Source organism: Pituophis catenifer, unplaced genomic scaffold, assembly GCF_029215685.1.
Source record: "Pituophis catenifer annectens isolate HBS135680 unplaced genomic scaffold, rPitCat1.0.hap2 SCAF_1, whole genome shotgun sequence".
NCBI lineage: Eukaryota > Metazoa > Chordata > Lepidosauria > Squamata > Colubridae > Pituophis > Pituophis catenifer.
Window position 1 is genome coordinate 53680086 of NW_027256881.1, and position 19134 is coordinate 53699219.

Here is a 19134-nt window from a genome sequence, read left to right on the forward strand (position 1 = left end):
CACTTTCCCACTCCCAAATGCAGGAAGTATTTAGACAAACCCTAGAATTCATACCCTCCCAAGCTTGCAATGGGAAAGCTTGAAATACAAAGCAACAAGAACAACAGGAAGTGACCTGAGCAGCACAATTGTCTTTCATTGTCACCTCTCCTATGTGAGGGTACTGAATAATATGAAATCTCTTCTATATCAGAGCACACAGAATTTCCAAACTGAATATTAGGATGTGCTTTGCCACAAGGTTTTTAGTTACTAGATCTACGCATATTCATTCATAAAATGGATCCATTGAAATCATTGGAATTTAATACAGTATTAACAGGGGATCCTAACGATTTTGATGAATTGTTATTCTAAGTATCGTCAAATCAAATCTTTTATTTCTACATTCAATGGCCACATTACGTACATTATTGGTATTCATATTTTATGCAAAGGAAATTGTGGAACATGAGAGCCCATTAATCTTGCAAAGAGTCCTCAGAAATCCTCTTTGCAGTGATGAGTCCAAACACACTACAGTAACTCAGAACAGCAGAAAAAGGAAATAGAACATCTATACAACATATTCCAACAAAATGGGTATCTTTGCAACTTTATCAAAAACTCATGCAACCCAATACAGCACAACCAACACAAACCCTAAAAAGAATTATAGTGCCATATATCAATAATATCTTAGAAACCACCAACAGACTTTTACAACCATATGGAATCAGCATAGCACACAAGCCAACTAAAGGCCTTCAAAACATCCTAAGCAGACCAAAAGACCCAAGTCATCTACAAAATACAATGTAAGGACTGCAACAACCACTATGTAGGACAAAAAGGCAGAAGATTGGCAGAATGCATCCATAAACACCAACTAGCAGTCAGAAGACATGATGAAAATTCTTTAATTTCACAACATATATAGACAGATTTAACCATAGTTTCAACTGGGAAAATGTGATCATCCTAGACCAAGCCAAGTCCAAAAATGCCAGGGAATTTCTAGAAGCCTGGCACTCTGACAAATCAGCCATCAATAGACACATAAACATTAACAACATCTATAAATTATGCAGAAGTGACTAACACCCAGCCCAAAAAGGAACAAAAATCCAAGCACCTCTCCACCAGCAATCAGCACCAGATCAGCATAGACTAACTCCAAGGTTAACATCAGACCAACAATCAAATAAACAATACCCCAGTCAAGAAACTGCCAAAGAAGCCAACAGCAAACAGCCCAATCAAAGAATCTCTAAATGACCCCCAGGACAAGCCACCAGAATATAAACTGACAGCAAACTGCACTCCTTAGTAGCACTGATGATGTTACCTAGTTTGGGTAATGAACATCTGGAAGAAAACAAGCAAGCTCCGAGAGCACCAAGAACCCCTCATGTCAACCCTGAGCACCAAATATTATCCTTTATTAGTATCCTCTTGGTTGCCTGAAATTTTACTAGTAACCCAAAAATTCAGGTTACTTACATAACTGGACTTGTCCTGTATCACATCTTTAGCTTTCACTATACCTTGTTTCACTGGTGTTAAAATCTATTACTGTACTAGAACAGTAATATTGCAGTGAGGTGATTTAAACAAACTCATTTAGAACTAAACTTAGTAGTATTACTCCCTGCTTTGGGACTTAGATGGGAAAGAACCCTTTAAGATAAGATTGTTTTTAAAACTTAAGAATCTCTGTTCTTCAAGAGATCACTTAATTATTTCTCGAAGAAAAGGAAAAAAATAATGGAGGAGTTCATTGCACCTTAAAAACATTTGTTTCATTTCTGTAGAAGTAAAAGAGTTCATGGATGAATAATAATAATTATTATTATTATTATTATTATTATTATTATTATTATTATTATTAGTCATATTTCTATGTCGCCCACTCTCCGAAGACTCTGGGCGGCTTACACCAAAGATAGTATACTAAATAGCATATTGCCCTCTAACAATCTGGGTCCTCATTTTACCCACTTCGGAAGGATGGAAGGCTGAGTAAACCTTGAGCAGGTGAGATTTGATCCGCTGATCTGCTGAACTCGCAGTCAGCTGAAGTAGCTGCAGTATTGCACTCTAACCACTGCGCCACCTCGGCTCTTCCAATTGTTCAAGATAAAAAATCCATCCATTACAATTGGAGTTGCTCCTTTTGTCTTTTTGTCATGAAACCTGAGTAGCTGCAAGGGAAGAGAAATCTATTCACTGAAGCATCTCCCATCCCTGCTTCTACACTTTCTAAAACCCTATGGTTTTATTTTTTGGAATTATGTTTAGTTATCCACAGGGTAAGGTAAAGGTCAAGTTTCAACCTGAGTCTAGTTTTTAATATTATTTTGATTTCAAGCATGACAATTACCCTTGGGATGTAAATAAATCCACCATACATTCCTCTTGGGCCAGATTTAGGTTTTTCTCCTCAGAGGAATTTAGGAACATCAGCACACCAAAATTCACCAAGAATGGAGTTGCGTGTGTTTATTTTTTAAAAATGTATTTAAAAATGTATTTTTAAAGAAGACTGTCTCTTTCAGTTTGTTTTAATTTTTTTAAACCCTTGGCTTGCTTTAAGGAGGTAGGCTGCTGATAGTTTTATTCCATTCTTCCATTCTGGGGCTTCTTGGAAGTAGCATATTTTTTTTTAAAAAAGTGTTATCCTAATCTGAACTAATGCAGCCCTACATGTGTATCAGTGGTGGGTTGCTCCCGGTTCTGTCCGGTTCTATAGAACCGGCAGTAAAACTGGTGGGAGGCTCCACCCAACTGCCATGATGTCATCATGAGTGGTCTGCACATATGCAGAAGCTTCTGCACATGCACAGAAATGCACGCACTCCCACTGTAAACCGATAGTAAAGGTAAGTGGAACCCACTGGTGCGTATGCATGAAGATCTACAGATTCCTAGTTTGCACAAAAATCAAAATTGCTTTCATTAGTGAATTTTAACTTGGGATTTTAAATACCCACGGACATAGGAGTAACTTCACTGAAATCATCCAACATCAGTAGTTTATGTTGTAATTTGGTGCACTTCCCAATCACACATACAGATTTATTTCCAATTTGTTAGCTGTTTCAAACAGTGTTGATGTAATAAGTTGCTCTGCATGAAATGATAGGAGTAGCAGATCCTTACAGCTGCTGAGCACTGTTATGCTGTGTCAGTTTGAGAACATATGGTTTTCTTCTATGGTTGCTTGTAGGCACGTATGTCAGTGACAAAGTCCTCCAGCTCCTGGTTTTACGCTATGGAGACTCAACCCAGAGAATAAACTTTCCTGATTTTGTGTGCTGTATGTTTCGTCTTGAGACAATGGCAAGTAAGTGGTACACTCAGCAGGTATTTGATGCACCAAGCAGCAGCAAAATAAAGTGGTCCTGCAACAAAGCATGTGTAAAAGATTTCATCTTGAATGGGAATCTATTTTCTGATTGTTCACTCTCTATCTATCCTGTGAGCTGCTAGAAATAATACCTTTTCCATTCCAAACTATTTAAAAGGCATAGATATCCTATATGAAGGGCAGAGATGATAGGTTAGATGGGGGGGGAGTTGAAGTGATGAGTACAGAAGAATTGTGTAGATATCATCTGCCAAAGGGAGCTTCCAGGCCCAGTTTAGGAAGAGGTAGCAAGATAGATCCAACAGTTCCTGCAAAACAGGTGTCAGCCATCCCTGATAAACCAGATATTATTAAATTAATTAATTCTACTTTATTATGAGGCTACATTAAGAGAATCTTGCATGTCTGAAAGTACAGACTTTCCACCTCTGCTTTCAACTGCTTGATCCATTAGAGCAGGTCATTCTTAAGTTTCTTTGTCTGACATATTAAGCCACTGGGGGATCTTTTATCCCATTGTTTTCTAGACAGCATCTCTTTCCCTAATTCCCCAAGGTCATCTACATATTCTATCACACCAGGAGATGTGCAAATCCTTGCCTAACAACCACAACCAGGACTACTGGAAGTGTTGTTGCTAAGCGGTGCAGTCATGTGACATTTTTCCCAATGACCTCTTTGCTTCAATATGAAAATTCCAGTCCCAATTAGTGCTGTTAAGCGAGAACTATCTGTAATATTTTCAGGATCGGAAAGTGCATTTTTCTTGGATTCACTTGAAGGAACCTGAAAACAGAATGCAAATAAGAGGGTTGAATGAAATGTAATGTCTCCAATTATATAATTTGCCAACAGATGGCAATACTTATGTGCTAGGATCTTAGATGTCTTTTAAACATATGTTCTTTCACTGCAGTTGGTAGAAAGTTACAATTGTGAGAAAATATATCTTTAGAAAGTTGGTCTCCTTACCAAACTGAATTTGAACAGTATTATCATGATGTTTATTTAGGTGAAAGATCAGGGGTGAAATGCTCCTGGTTCGGACCGGATTGCCCGATCTGGTAGCAATGGCAGCGGATGGTTCGGAGAACCGGTAGCAAAAATCCCTGCGCCCTCCCCTATACCCAGCTGAGCCGCGCGATCAGCAGAGGCTGGTTTTTTTACTTTTAAAAGCATTTTTTCTACAACCTCTTTGGCTGAAAAAATGCTTTTAAAAGTAAAAAGAAAAAAAAAGCCTCTGATGATCATGCGGCTCAGCTGGAATCGTCAAAGGCTTTTAAAAACATTTTTTTACAACCTCTTTGGCCGAAGAAGTTGTAGAAAAAATGCATTTAAAAATAAAAAAAAAAGTTGGCCATGCCCACCCAGTCACATTACCCAACCACCACCAAGCCACACCCACAGAACCAGTAGTAACAAATTTTACATTTCACCACTGTGAAAGTTCAATATAATCAGTTAATGTCCCTTTTTAACTATTCCTACCATATTTTAAATTTTTATATCCAGTTTTTATGTTTTTAACATTTTATATGTTTTTAACATTTTATCTGTACATTGTCCAGGGTCTCTGTGTGAGGGAGATGGGTGGTTTCTAAATATGATAAATAAATAAAATAAAGTTTGTGTTGCTACTATTTGTGAACTCAAAGGGGCTTTTTCAAAAGGCAACTGGACTGTTTTCTTTTTTCCTTGAGGAAGAAGAAGACAGTTGCCTTTTGAAAAAGCACCTTTAAGACAACTATTACCTGGGTGATGAGAATCTCCACAGACATTTATTGTTTATGAAATAAAAGCATGAAGTCAGTCCATTTTAAGCAATATGCTGTGACTGACTGACTTACTGTTGAAGTATGATTAGTTGTTTATGGTCATAACCATGTTGGTATGAGTACTGGGAACTGCTGGGCCAAAAAAATGTAAACATGAATTAAAAAGAGATGCTTTATATTGCTGAGAATGAAGTGGACAGCTTGTGACAGCAACTGATAAGTTTTACATGAGAAAAGTTGATGAACTGATTTAGGACCATCAGTGAAGAAATTGCTGTCAAGTTTGGCATTTCACAGGAAAATATGAGTTACATTATTGATGTTCTTCAGCATTGGATTTTATGTGCAAAATGAGCTCTTCACATACTGATGGAACAAATGAAAGCTTCAAGAGTTGAATTGGCAGTCACTCTCATACTATAAAAATGAAGGTGAGGGAACTGACAAAACATTATAATCTAGAAATAAAGCATTAGTCCATGAAATATGGTTACCGTGCTTCATTTAAAAAAATATATCAAAAAACCCGCAAAACAAAATCCAGGTTTCAGCAAGAAAACCTATAGTTACAGTTTATGGGGATGCAGATGGTGTTATTCGCGTGAATTTCCTTGAAAGTGGCACACTGTGAATTCAGAGTGCCACCTTGTAACATTCAAAACTTTGAATAAGTGATTAAGCAGAGCTCAAAACTCAAGAAGGAAACATTGCTCCAAGGTAAGTCCATACCTCATATCTGAAAAGTCACCCCAAAAATGCAAATCATCATAGCAGCCCATCTATAATACAATCTTAGAATGTGTTTTCCATCTTTTCCAAAACTGAAGGAAAATCATTGTGGATATCTGACTGACTCAAATTAAATATTCCTATTTAAACTAAAGTTATAGAGGTATAGGTACCACCATTCAACCAACCTTCATAGAATAACAAGTATATGAGACAATATAATTCCACAATCCATATTCTAATAGCCTAGAATTTAATAGTGTTTTGTGAAAGAAGCTTCAGTTTTTCTCCTTCATTTTGAAGTATTTTACAGTTGTTTTAGAAGTTTTTTTTTTTTTAATTTGATTTATATGCCGCCCTTCTCCGGAGACTCAGGGCGGCTTACAATGCGTTAAGCAATAGCCTTCATTCTTTTGTATATTTTATACAAAGTCAGCTTATTGCCCCCACAAACTGGGTCCTCATTTCACCTACCTTAGAAAGGATGGAAGACTGAGTCAACCTTGAGCCTTGGAGAGATTCGAACCAGCAGAAATTGCAGGCAGCTGTGTTAATAACAGGATGCACTAAATCACTGTACTATCAAAGCTTTTTATTGAAGCCCATGGCTTATTTACTGTTGCAAAGTAATAGTGATGATGATATTTATTTTGCAATATTTTTTTCCATCATTCAGAAGCCTACATTGACTAATATACACAAACCAGTATGGGAATTAGTCACTCAAGATGGATTCCCAGTTGAAGCATGGGAAAGAGCTGGAGAGACAAATGTAAACTGAGCATGCACATGTGCATGCAGATGGACACACAGACACACGCTGTGTACATTGCCACTAAATAAATGCAAGAACACCACACTCCTCTCATAGGAATTTCACTAAAGTTAATCTTTTTACCCATGGGAGAAAAAGAAGAAAGTAACTTTTTTCCACTTAAGTTTTAATGATCAACAGTAAAAAATATGCAGAATATTTTTGGCACAATAATTATAGTGTTCTTTTCAAATAAAGAGTAATGAAATACATCTTTGTAACATTTTGATTTCCTTTAAAACAGATTGTGTAGTAAAAGTACCAACTTTTATTTTTGTCTAAAACTACCTCCTAAATGTTTGCTACCTTTCAAATTTGTACTTACATGGTCCCAACAGATATTAAGGTGTTCTCTTGGAGTTTTGATCTGTACTCTGCAATATTGTGTAGATTCTTAATCTGTATTTAGCCATATGAAATGACACTTGCTAGCAGTGTTTGTTTGGTAGGTTTGTCCTCCAAATTATCAAGGTGGTAAATGTAAGCCCCTCTCCTCCAGTTTCAAGAGGTAGGCTGGGCTGAGTGAAAATGACCAGCCCAAGATCATTTTATTTGGGTCCATTGTATTTGGGTAGATTTGTGCTTCCATTGTAGAGATTCAACGTGGTATCTTATCATAGTGAATCTTTCTGATTTCATTCCAGGTTTTGATCAGGGTATTTCTCACAATGTGTCTACGGAATTGTTCTTGTTTTGTGGGTTTGTCTTCCCATAAGTATGCATGCCATCCCTTTGTCAAGTCGAAACCTTCCAATGTTAATGTTCGTCTATTTTTCAATTCAATCCAATCCTTTATCCATGTTAATACTGACGTTTTGTAATAAATCTGCCAATTGGGAAGTCCCATTCCTCCTCTATCTCGTTTATCCTGTAAATGCTTTAATTTGATTTTTTTTCTGCCATATGTATTTTAGTATCATCCTGTCCAAATCTTTAAAGTATGTTCTGCCCGGGTTTACTGGAATCACCCTGAATAGGTACAGCACTTTTGGTAGAATATTCATTTTGATAGTGGCAATTTTACCTTAAAAAGATAACTGGAGTTTTGTCCACTTTTCCAAGTCTTTTTCTACTTGTTTAGCCAGTTTAGTATAATTATCTTCCTTCAGCATCGATATTTTGTTGGTAAGCCATACCTCTAGGTATTTGACCTTTTTTGTTGTTTGCATTCCTAGCATATTTTCCAACTCTTTTTTTTGGTGTTTGGTGAGATTCTTTGTTAAAATTTTAGTTTTTTGTTTGTTTATTTTCAAGCCCGCCACTTCTCCATATTGCTGTATTTTAGTTAGTAGACTTAATCCCGATTGTAGTGGTTTTTCTAATATAAGTACTATGTCATCAGCGAAGGCTTGCAATTTATATTCCTGATTTTTTATTTTTAATCCCTTTATTTCTGTATCCTTTCTGATTTCTTCTAATAGTATTTCCAAAGTTAATATAAGCAATATGGGGGATAGGGGGCATCCTTGTCTTACCCCTCTTTTTATATCAAATTGTCCTGTTGTCTCACCATTAATTAATATTTTTGCAGTTTGGGTACTGTATATCCTTTTAATCATCTTTACAAATCTTTCTCCAAATTTCATCTTTTCCAGTTGTGCAATGAGAAATGTCCAATTAAGGTTACCAAACGCTTTTTGAGCGTCCAGGAAGATTAAGGCTAGTTGTTTGTCCGGTCTTTGCTCATAGAATTCAAGGATGTCCATAATTGTTCTTGTGTTATTTTGGATTTGTCATCCAGGGATGAAGCCATTTTGGTCGGGATGTATATAATGTTTGATAAAGGTTTTCAGTCTCTGTGTTATGATGGATGTATATAGTTTGTAATCTACGTTGAGGAGGGAGATTGGTCTGTAATTTTTGATTTCAGTGGGGTCCAAATCTTGTTTCAACTTGTGAGCATCTATGTTGAAGGCGGACTTCACCTTGAGTCTCCCCAGTCCTCATCAACTATACCACATTAGCTCTCATACATAAATTCAAACCTTTATTGTCAGTGTACAACATATGTACAATGAGATTGGTTGAGCTCCCTCAGTGCAGCCCCCCCAACACAATACAACTCACAGTGAAAACAGAAAATCCCCAACCCAATAAATCACATTAACAAAACACCCAGTCTTATTGCACCAGCGTGAACATGTTACACATTGCGCCAGCCCTGCAGTCCATCATACTACATAGTTATGATGTTATTTCTCATTCAGGAGTCTGACAGCCCACAGATAAAAACTGTTCTTCAGCCTGTTTGTGCAGTTGGCTATACTTCTATATCTCCTTCCCGATGGTAGGAGGGTAAAGAAGTGATGACCAGGGTGAGAGTTGTCCCTCACATACATTAAATGATTTTCATATGTGTTTCCTATTATCTCTTGAATTAAGTTTGATGGCTATGGAATCATAAGCAGCAAGTGTTTAAATACCAGCAGTTGAAGTACAAGAGATCATTCACATATTCAATTTATAAGCTTCTGTCTGGTTGGCTACTGGGTCACAGAATGATGAGCCAGATAAGCTTTTGTCCTGATCATCAAATGTTTTGCTTATGTTCTGATGAACTGGAAAAATCAGGGCAAAAGGAGAGCTGATGTTGCATCTGTGCTATTTCATTATCCTATCTTTGATTTTTTCTTTAGACTGGATTTTACCAGGTACAACTGCTAAAAAAAATCATTCAGAAAAAAACCTTTTGAAAAAAAAATCATAGGCAACAAAGTACATTACAGGACATTTCCTTAATTTCTTCATCTCACGGATGCTAAGGATATGTCACTTGAAAGGATATGTATTTAAATGAAAGTGCCTTTGATTGCCAGGATGGGGGGTGGGATCATTCAAAAACTACTGAAAAAATATTCACACTTCCAAGCTAAGCACCTAACATTTACTAATTCTTTTCAGTTACTATTTTACTGAAAGTTTAAAGTGCATTATACATTGCCTGTGAGGCTTTCTCAGGAAAAGATCATTGAGCTAATGGGGGGGGGGGGGCAGTATACCAGCAACCTAAATTGAGAACAGATAATTAAATAAATAAATAGGCTTTTCTTCCTTGTATAATCATGCTAATAATACCTACATCAAAATAATCTCCTCTTTTATCATTTGTAGTAAACGGAAGAAGCACCATTAAGACCACAGCAATTTTGTTCTGAGAATTCTTGCCTACGCTTTCTAAGCCTGCAGCTTAACTGGAGCCAATTTAGAGCAGTTTAATTAGAACCAAGAAAAAAAATATACATAATATGATTGAAATATATAATGTACCTTTTAAAGTTCAGTGTATGTTCAGATTGATGCTAAAAGCTGTAAACAACCAAGTCAGCCATTTATGCATGTGATTTCTCTCTTCCCTTGGAGTACGGCATTGCTTCCGGAATTACTTTGATGTTGAGAATTATGTCTTGTTTTTGCATATATAGATTGGTTCTGAGGTTACACACATCAGAGAAAAGGACAACATTCCAAACACAAAGAAACTGCATTCTTAAACCTAATACTTGGTATAAGTATCTTGTTCTCCATCTCAGATTGTAACTAAACTCATTATTTATTGTCATCATTTGATTTTTGATTAAGAAAACTAAAACAAAGTATACTTAAAGAAAGAGGAAAGAATGAAAAAAAAAAGAAGAAAGACGAAAAAGAAAAATAATAATATAATAAAACAATAAATATTAACTTCCAACCTTCATCACAAGAAGTATAAACAAAAACTCCCACCTCCATAAAGTTACATGAAATCTCTTCAATCCTTTTCCCATCACTAATCAATAAACAAATCCATCAACTTTTCAATTCTGGGGTCATCAGAGAGTCCATAAAGAACTGCCAGAACTTTTTAAAAAAGGTCTTATCTTAACCTTCATCAAATAGACCAACTTTACATTGCTTCCTTTTACTTTTAACAGTCTTAATTTTTAATTTGATCAGTCCTTTATCACAGAATTTTATTTCTCTTCAATTCTTCTTTATTCCAAGGCACAGGTTTCTTCAATGTCTTCACAAGCCTCTTTATTAGTTGCAATAGGAAAACACTTTCCAGGTTATTCTCTTAGTTTATTTCTCTTTAATTTTATAAAATTACAGCCGTTTCCTTTTGTATAACCAGTAAAATGTCCTTTTTCAAACCATTTTCTTGGATTTTGTAGTTCCATTTTTGGTACTTTCTCTGTCTGATCAAGTAATATTTGTTCCACATCTTCATTAACATCTTTTAGACATAGTTTATCCATAGAAGCAGACATCATTACTGATAGTGTTGATAATATTATAATTACTAAGTCCTGATTCCATTCTTCAAAAATCTCCTTTAACATTTCTGGTATTACAACATTTTGTGCCATTTTGTAAGTATTATTGTCAGTATTGACTGACATTAAAAACAGTCTTTTAAAAAAAGACTTAGAATCTTTGATACTCTCTAGTATCCTGTTTCTCAAGCCATCACTAAATTTTGTTATGACTTATGATAGCCAGGATAGATAAATTTCTATTTCTAGCAGGACTACCAGATTCTGTTACAGCTTTGTTCCCTATGCCCTCCTCTAGTAAACTTGCAAGATTTGTTTTTCTCACATCCAAACATATATCTGAGCTAGAATGTGTTGTTTCTCTGCGTCATATAATATATGTGGATATATGCATAATTTTGTATTTATTTATTTAGTCATATTTATGTAGTGTATCTTGGAGGTGGTGACCCCTTGAGAACTGTATGCAATGAAATTTCATTTTAATGTATGCTGATTAGTGTACATTCAAAGTGACAATAAAGTTATTCTAAATCTAAGTCTAATTTAAATCTATTTCCCAAGAGAAGCTGTTTATTTTGTTTATAATTCATTCCAAAATCTTATAGTCAATATTCCAAATTTATTTGGACCATTAATCCATTTATAACTTTCTTAGAGGAAAAGCTTATTTAGCTTTTGATGTTTATTTCAACTTTTTTAAGTTCTTAAACTTACAATTAATTTTTGTTTTGTTCAGAGTTGAAGATAAACTTATTCAATGAAGACTTTTCAAACTTGTCATTCCAAAGGTCTCTACTAGCTTTAAGATGATTAATAGGCAGTTTCAGAAAGCGATTGAAAAGTGAGATTTACAAAGTTGGTGTCCTTGAAAAGGCTGGTCTGTTCATTGTTCAGTGCTCAAACCTATTAGTATTAGTACTTATTAGTGTTCTTGTATCTTATCTATGACACTATAGAAAATAACTGATTGAAGGAAATCGATTGCCTCTTTGCCTTATTGAGGCATGTCAGCCTGAAGTCCCTTGCTGAGGTAAATGCTTCCTTGCACAGACCTAATAAAAGGTGTTTTCTTGAACTCATAACCAAGATATTGATTACCTTTCTTCTTATGCTACTCCATAGCTAATGTTAAAAAGTTACTTAAGGTTATTTGGTAGTTTTACACCTAGTAACTCAAAAGGTTTCTGTATAAATATGCTAGATAATATTCTTTGGCATGGAATCTGAGGTAGCTCAGGAGTTCATGGCCCTCATGGCAATCTTCAAACATGTCAAGTGATGTAAGGCCCAATTCACACGGGGAATTCACATATTAGATCACATCACACAGTGGTGTCATGATTTAGAATTGGAGGACATTAACTTTAGCCCCTTGACATGAACAGATCATTCCCCTTGGCCCTAGAGTTCTTCTCAGCCATCCTTACTGTAGAGAGATGGGGGCTATTTGATCAGGCAACTAATGGACCCAATGCAATTTCAGAGGAAGCTGGGTGGGTGGGTGGGTGGGGTTTCCTCAAAGATAGCACAGGCTTCAGTGGAAGACCATGTCATGACTTGGAATAAACATGTGCCAGGGCTGGATCACATTGTGTGGAATTACTCTACAGTTTCCCAACTATTTTTATTATTTAAAAAATAATTTTGAAGTTTTATACTTGCATACTTGGTTTTAATCTTTAGTTCTTGTATTTTTTCAAATATTGACTGAATTTACAGTAAATAAAAACTGCATTGTCTTCTTTAGCATCCTCAAAATAATTTTGTTTTCTATCAAACAGAGGCATTCCTCAATTTATCAAAAAATACGGGAAGTATTTGCTTTACTGAAGATGAGGTGAGTAGAACTCCCCCCCCCCCTTTTGTGTCTTTTTTAAAAATCTTTGAGAATAAATGGCTTTTCTTCTCAAATGAAACTGTTTTCTAAGGAGCAAAAATTGAAAAAGCTAAACAGAATTTAATACTCACAGTAAAATGTGTGTGTGCTTGTGTGTGTGTATGTGTGTATTATAGGATTTTGGTATTTGTTAAATTAGGAAAATGACATATGTATAAGAATGTAATCCTATTACCAGTTGAGAACAGCAGTAGGAAATAGTATCTTTTTGTGATGACAGGGAAAAAGTCCTATTGTTAAAATGTCTTTGTTTCTTGTTACTTCCATGGAAAGCTGATAACATTAGGCGTAGAAAGTAGGGTATCCTGGATATGGTGAGGGACATACCACCTTCTAAACTTTTCACTTACTTTGAAAGAACTGCAGAGAAGACTCAAAACTGGTGAGGCAGTTAATCCATCCACCTCCTGCCATATTTGTAATAAAACTGAAGTTTAGAAGAAAAATTCCACTATTGCCATCATGAAATTGCTGGGCTTTATGAGGGAGTCAGAAAAAATTTCCCTTCTTCAGTTCTTATTACTTTAATATTAAGGCTTTAATATTAAGGCTTATAAAGTGGTTCTGGATAAATGATAGATATGATAACATCAATCCACAGCATTCTTTTCTTTTCATTTATTTATTTATAAAATTTATGAAATGTATATACTGCCTGATCCCCAATGACTCTGGGGAGAATTTGCTGAATATTCTGCAAATTGAAGTCCACAAAACAGAGATCCTAAGTTGTGGAAGTTTCCTTGATATAATTAATATTTAGAGCCTAGACTGGAATATCCCAAATTATTTCAACAGGGAAAAATACTCCTAGATACTTTCACACACTGATGCTCTAGCAATAATATTAATTATGCGGTGCTACTAACAGAACCAGATAATTCATTAAGGTGAGAGAATGAAAACCAAAAAAAATGTCCACGTTCAGCCAATTCAACATATGGAATAAATAACCTATTCATCTGTCAGCATTTTGCAGACTGCTCAAGGTGTTCTAAAAAAACTTTTCAGCACATGGTTTGCTTTCCATTCTCTGTTTTGTTACCAATTTTAGATGTTGATTCAGCAATATTTTTCCACAGTGTTTTCAGGGAATTCAGTGATAGATGACTTGTTCTTTATGTAGAAAGTCTTACCCTGTTTTCCCCAAAATAAGACATCCCCTGATAATAAGCCCAATTGGGCTTTTGAGTGCATGGTAATAAGGCCAAGTGTTTATTTCAGGGTTCAAAAAAATATAAGACAGGGTCTTATTTTCGGAGAAACACAGTAGATTCAGTTCCTAACATTTAAGGTTGGTGGCTCAGAACAACACTTTTGCTTTCCAAAAAAAGAGGCTCTATACCTTTAATAGAACAATTCAGCCTTCAGTACAAATAAATGTTCCAAATCCCTGTGATAATCTAGGATGATTGTTTTACATGTAATTGTTTCTATCACTTATTTGAAAAACGTGCCTCAAGCATTTGGGATTGCAGTCATATATAACAGAAGGTACATATGCAGTAAGTGAAGAAAGCAGAAGAAAATCTTTCCCACAAAGAGGATACCCTTTAAGGGAACATAAAAGCACTAACACAGGAAAAAATGTGAAAGTTTTCACAATTAACAGATCTGAAGGAAGTCATTTCTACCAATATTCATGAAATAAATCTCAGCTCCAAAATGAAAATAGGATTGCATGTTCTTGCTGTTTTATTGCCTGCATATACTTTACAATTTTTTTTATTGAAAATGTTAATTAGTGTTTTCTTTTTTTTATTTCTTCTTATCCTCCTTTTGTCTTAGTGGATGACCATGATAATGTATTGCTAATCTAATTAAACTACTTTCGAATACAGGTAAGACTTGGCCCAGATATTCCTAGAACTTGCACATTTCTTGCTTGTATGGAAATTGTAACCTTTGTTAATTCTTTGTTTAAAAATATAGCAAGGCTAGGCTGATGCATGTAGGACAAAACTGGAGTTTTATCCTTAAATACGGTGTACTGTATACTTCTGATCATTGATGTATTTAATAAAATACTGTAAGTAAAAAGAGCTTGGATTTAATTCTCATTTTCTTTTTTAGGCTGCTCACTTTTCCAAGTTTCAAAAGAAAGTTGTTGATTGTGAAGGCCTGTTTAATTGGAGATGGAATAGAATCAGTCAAAGGCATCAAGCAATCTAGACATAATCAGAAGAATAAAAAACATGCAAAGAATGGTAGCCACATAAGATAATGCTAAAAATGTGCAGAAAAAAAAATGTTTACTATCTTATGAATGTCTTGGGATGACTTTTTAAAAATAATCCACACTAAGGACCTCCAAGATCCTTTCCAACTCTGTTATTCTGTTACATGGAATAACCTTCCAAGTTAAAGCCATTCAGGTTTGTTGAACTTTATAAACTCCCATCATCCACAATGTACCGGTAACCAATAAATTTACATTCCTAATCTTATATTGGTTTGATTGTGTTTTAGCACTTTATTTCCTGAGACTTAATTGTTTATCAAAACTGCATAATCTTAGGTGATTTTATCATAAACCATATATCTGAGAAATCAATACAAATACAAGACTAATTTAAAGTTATCCTTAGACTCTGGTTGCAATCCTTTTCTGACTTAAGAGCTGTACGCAATTAATCACAAAGTGACTTTCCAATACAGTTTTCATAGGTTCATGCTATACACATTCAAATAATTTTAATAAAAGTGTAACTGATTCGTGTTTTAAGTGAAATTCTCTTATGTGCTACAAAATGATTTCTGCTTTGATATGGTGGTGTTTACAACTTAGCAAAAATATTATATTTCTTAGACTGGGAATTCTTATTTTATTTACCATGGTTTTCACACATGTTTATTCAACTTCGTTTTCTGTTGAAGTTATTAATATCTCTCCAAATGTTTGATAGTTTTTATGTTATATATACAGTAAAATAGAAGGTATTCAATATGAAAGCATATGCTTTCACTTTTTATTTTATTTTATTTTATTTTATTTTATTTTTCAATTTCAATCTGTTTCATTACTTATTTTCTCAGGCTATATCCTAATTTGTTATCTAGAATACCAGTAATTTGGGGATGGACTAATACTGTATTTTTCAGAGTATAAAACACACCTTTCCCCCCCCCCAAAAGGGGGTAAAAATTTAGGTGCATCTTATACACCAAATGTAGCCCCGCCCATCCACTCCCCCACTTTGGCCTCTGCCTCCCAGCAGTTTACCTCCTTGCAGCAAGCAGCAAGAAGAAATAGCTCGTTTCAGCTTCAGCACAGTCTAATTAGCACAAGTTGATTGGATCAGCTTCCCAACTATCAGCTGTTTTGCTCTCAGCTGTTTTGCAGGGGCCTCTGCTGCTTGCTGCAAGGAGGTAAATTGCTGGGAGCAGATTTTTTTTTTTCTTGTGCTAATCAAGCTATGCTGAAAACAAAAATGAAAGTAAAGCAGCTGTTTGCTGTTTACAGCAATGAGGCAGAATTGCTGGGAGGCAGAGGCAGATTTTTTTCCCCCTTGTTTTCCTCACCAAAAATGGTAGGTCCGTCTTATAGTCCAGAGCATCTTATACTCCAAAAAATACGGTATATAATAGAACCCAAAAATGCCTAGAGCTTCATGATTATAATATTTAAAACAAGTTATTATTTGTATGTTATCTAATCCACTATATCCAATAGTTTCTCAAATTTAAAATCATTTTATTCATTCTACTTGATTGTATTTATATTTGATTTGCCTAGTCACCTGCTTTAATCTCTCCTTTTTCTAAAAGAAAAAACCACTGAAATTTCCCATGACAAAAATGCAGTTCTTAAATTCAATCACTTTTGACATTTACATTTATCATCATTATCATATTTTGTTTCATAGAGCTTGAAAAAAAATCTAGCAGAGAGAAAATGCCCATAATACCTTCAAATATGTTGTGTCTACCCAGTATGTTTTTATTCAAGCAATGGATTCTCCTGGGGTCTCTGGAACCAGTAAAGAGCTTTTCACATTATTATTATTATTATATATACAAAAATGTGAAATCACAGCTGCCAGTTTTTTTAACTGGTGTTGGCGTTCATATACCTTGAATTCTTCACAAGAATTTAGGATGTCATAATGTATTGTCATAGTATATGTGCAGATGCAAGCAATGAGATCTTTAGTAATTGACAGATGGAAATGTTATCAATGTGCAAATCTTGCCATCCAGGATCTTTTAGTAAGGGTCTCAGTATGTTGATAAGCACTGGGACCATCTTGGCCAAATTATGCCATAATCTTTCAGTTTTAATTTTCAAAACTATCAAAATTTCAAAACTCTAAAACTTGATTCTTTGTGACTTTCTCCAATTCTTTGTCTTCTATTATTCTCTACATATTATCCACACATTCTTTTCACAAAATAACTTTTTTACTTTTTTATTTATTAATATTTATTCATTGCTTATTTATGTTATTAATTTATTGACATCTATTTATTAAGTATAAATATTATTATACTTGTGAGTATAATATTATTATACTTGTGAGTATAACTTGTGAGTATAAAGAGCCTGGTGGCGCGGCAGACTAAAGCACTGTTATTAACAGTTATTAACATCAGCTGCCTGCAATTACTGCAAGTTCAAATCTCACCAGGCTCAAGGTTGATTCAGCCTTCCATCCTTTCTAAGGTAGGTAAAATGAGGATCCAGATTGTGGGGGCAATAAACTGACTTTGTATAAAAAATATACAAAAGTATGAAGGCTATTGCTTAATGCATTGTAAGCTGCCCTGAGTCTCCGGAGAAGGGCGGCATATAAATTATTTTTTTTAAAAAAATTATATGTTACAATATTTATTTTATTTCATTTTATTTTAATTTGATTTATATGCCGCCCTTCTCTGGAGACTCAGGGCGGCTTACAATGCATTAAGCAATAGCCTTCATCCTTTTGTATATTTATAAAAAGTCAGCTTATTGCCTCCACAACTGGGTCTTCAATTTACCTACCTTAGAAAGGATGGAAGGCTGAGTCAACCTTGAGCCTGGCGAGATTCGAACCTGCAGTAATTGCAGGCAGCTGGTCTTAATAACAGGGTGCTTTAGACCACTGTACTACCAAGGCTCAATAATAATAATAATAAATAATAGTAAATAATAATAGTAAATAATAGTAAATAATAATAAATAACAGCACATTTTGTGTTTTTTTTGTAGTAATTTTATTAAAAATTATAAATACAACAGTAAAAATCTAATATAAACTTAAAAAAAGTAAAAGAAAAAAAGAAAAAATAGAAAGTACAGTAAACAAAGAAAAAAAGCGGAAAGGGGAAAATGAGAAAACGAAAAATAGGAACAGAAAAGAAAAAAAATAAAACTATAGTATAGTATGGCATGGGACCCGGGTACTTTCGAGACCGACTTCTGCCACCAATAGCCTCCCACCGGCCAGTTTGCTCCCACAGAGAGGGTCTCCTCAGGGTGCCATCAGCCAAGTTATGTCGGCTGGCGAAACCCAGGGGGAGGGCCTTCTCTGTGGGAGCCCCTGCCCTGTGGAATGAACTGCCCCCAGAAATACGTAAGATCTCCGACCTCCGGGTATTTCATTGTGCACTCAAGACCCTGTTGTTCCACCAGGCTGGGCTATCAACATAACAATTTTAAATTGGGTTTAAATTCCTGGGGTTTTAAATTGAGCCGAATTCATTTAATAATTTTAAACTATTTTAACTGATGTTGTCTTGTGTTTTTAATAGGCTGTACACCGCCCTGAGTCCTTCGGGAGAAGGGCGGTATAGAAATAAGATTATTCTAAATTATTCTATTCTAGTAAAGAAAATGAAAAGAAATATGTAAAGAAGTAACTTCCCACCTTCATTACAACTATGAACTATTTAGTAATTTATCACCTCCTCTTAAAATGCAACAAGTGATGTTGTTGTTCTTCTTTTTCCGAGGGTATTCGCTCAGGTGCAGGGTCCACTTTTCAGATCATTGAATGCCACTTTGCATGGTCAGCTGCATCTCCAGGGCGCAGTCCCACGGCTTGCACATCTCTGTTGATGGTGTCTTGCCATCTCTGTTTTGGGTGCTGCGAGGTCATCGACCACTGACTTCTAGTTGGTAGGCAGTCTTGGCAACAGTGGAAGGTGCTGCTCTCTGGACATGTCCATACCAGTGGAGCTGGGCTTCTCTCATCTTCTCTATGATTGGTGCCACACCAAAATGCTGTCAAATGGTGTCATTTGTGATGTGGTCAAGAAGGGAGATGCCCGATATCCAAACAATGATATCTTCTTCTCATATTCCATCTCTTATATATAAAGAATCTATAAAG

At 35.2% G+C, this 19134-nt stretch overlaps 1 protein-coding gene across 1 annotated transcript in view; it reads left to right on the plus strand.

Annotated features, from left to right (window-relative positions):
• Positions 1 to 14992, plus strand: part of LOC139327650 (calpain-13-like) — a 91724-nt gene extending 76732 nt beyond the window's left edge. Inside the window, exons 20-22 of the mRNA XM_070957539.1 lie at positions 3209 to 3325; positions 12705 to 12760; positions 14894 to 14992. Of these exons, the coding sequence (XP_070813640.1) occupies positions 3209 to 3325; positions 12705 to 12760; positions 14894 to 14992 (272 nt within the window). The remainder of the gene's footprint in view (positions 1 to 3208; positions 3326 to 12704; positions 12761 to 14893) is intronic.
• The last annotated feature ends 4142 nt before the right edge of the window (positions 14993 to 19134 follow it).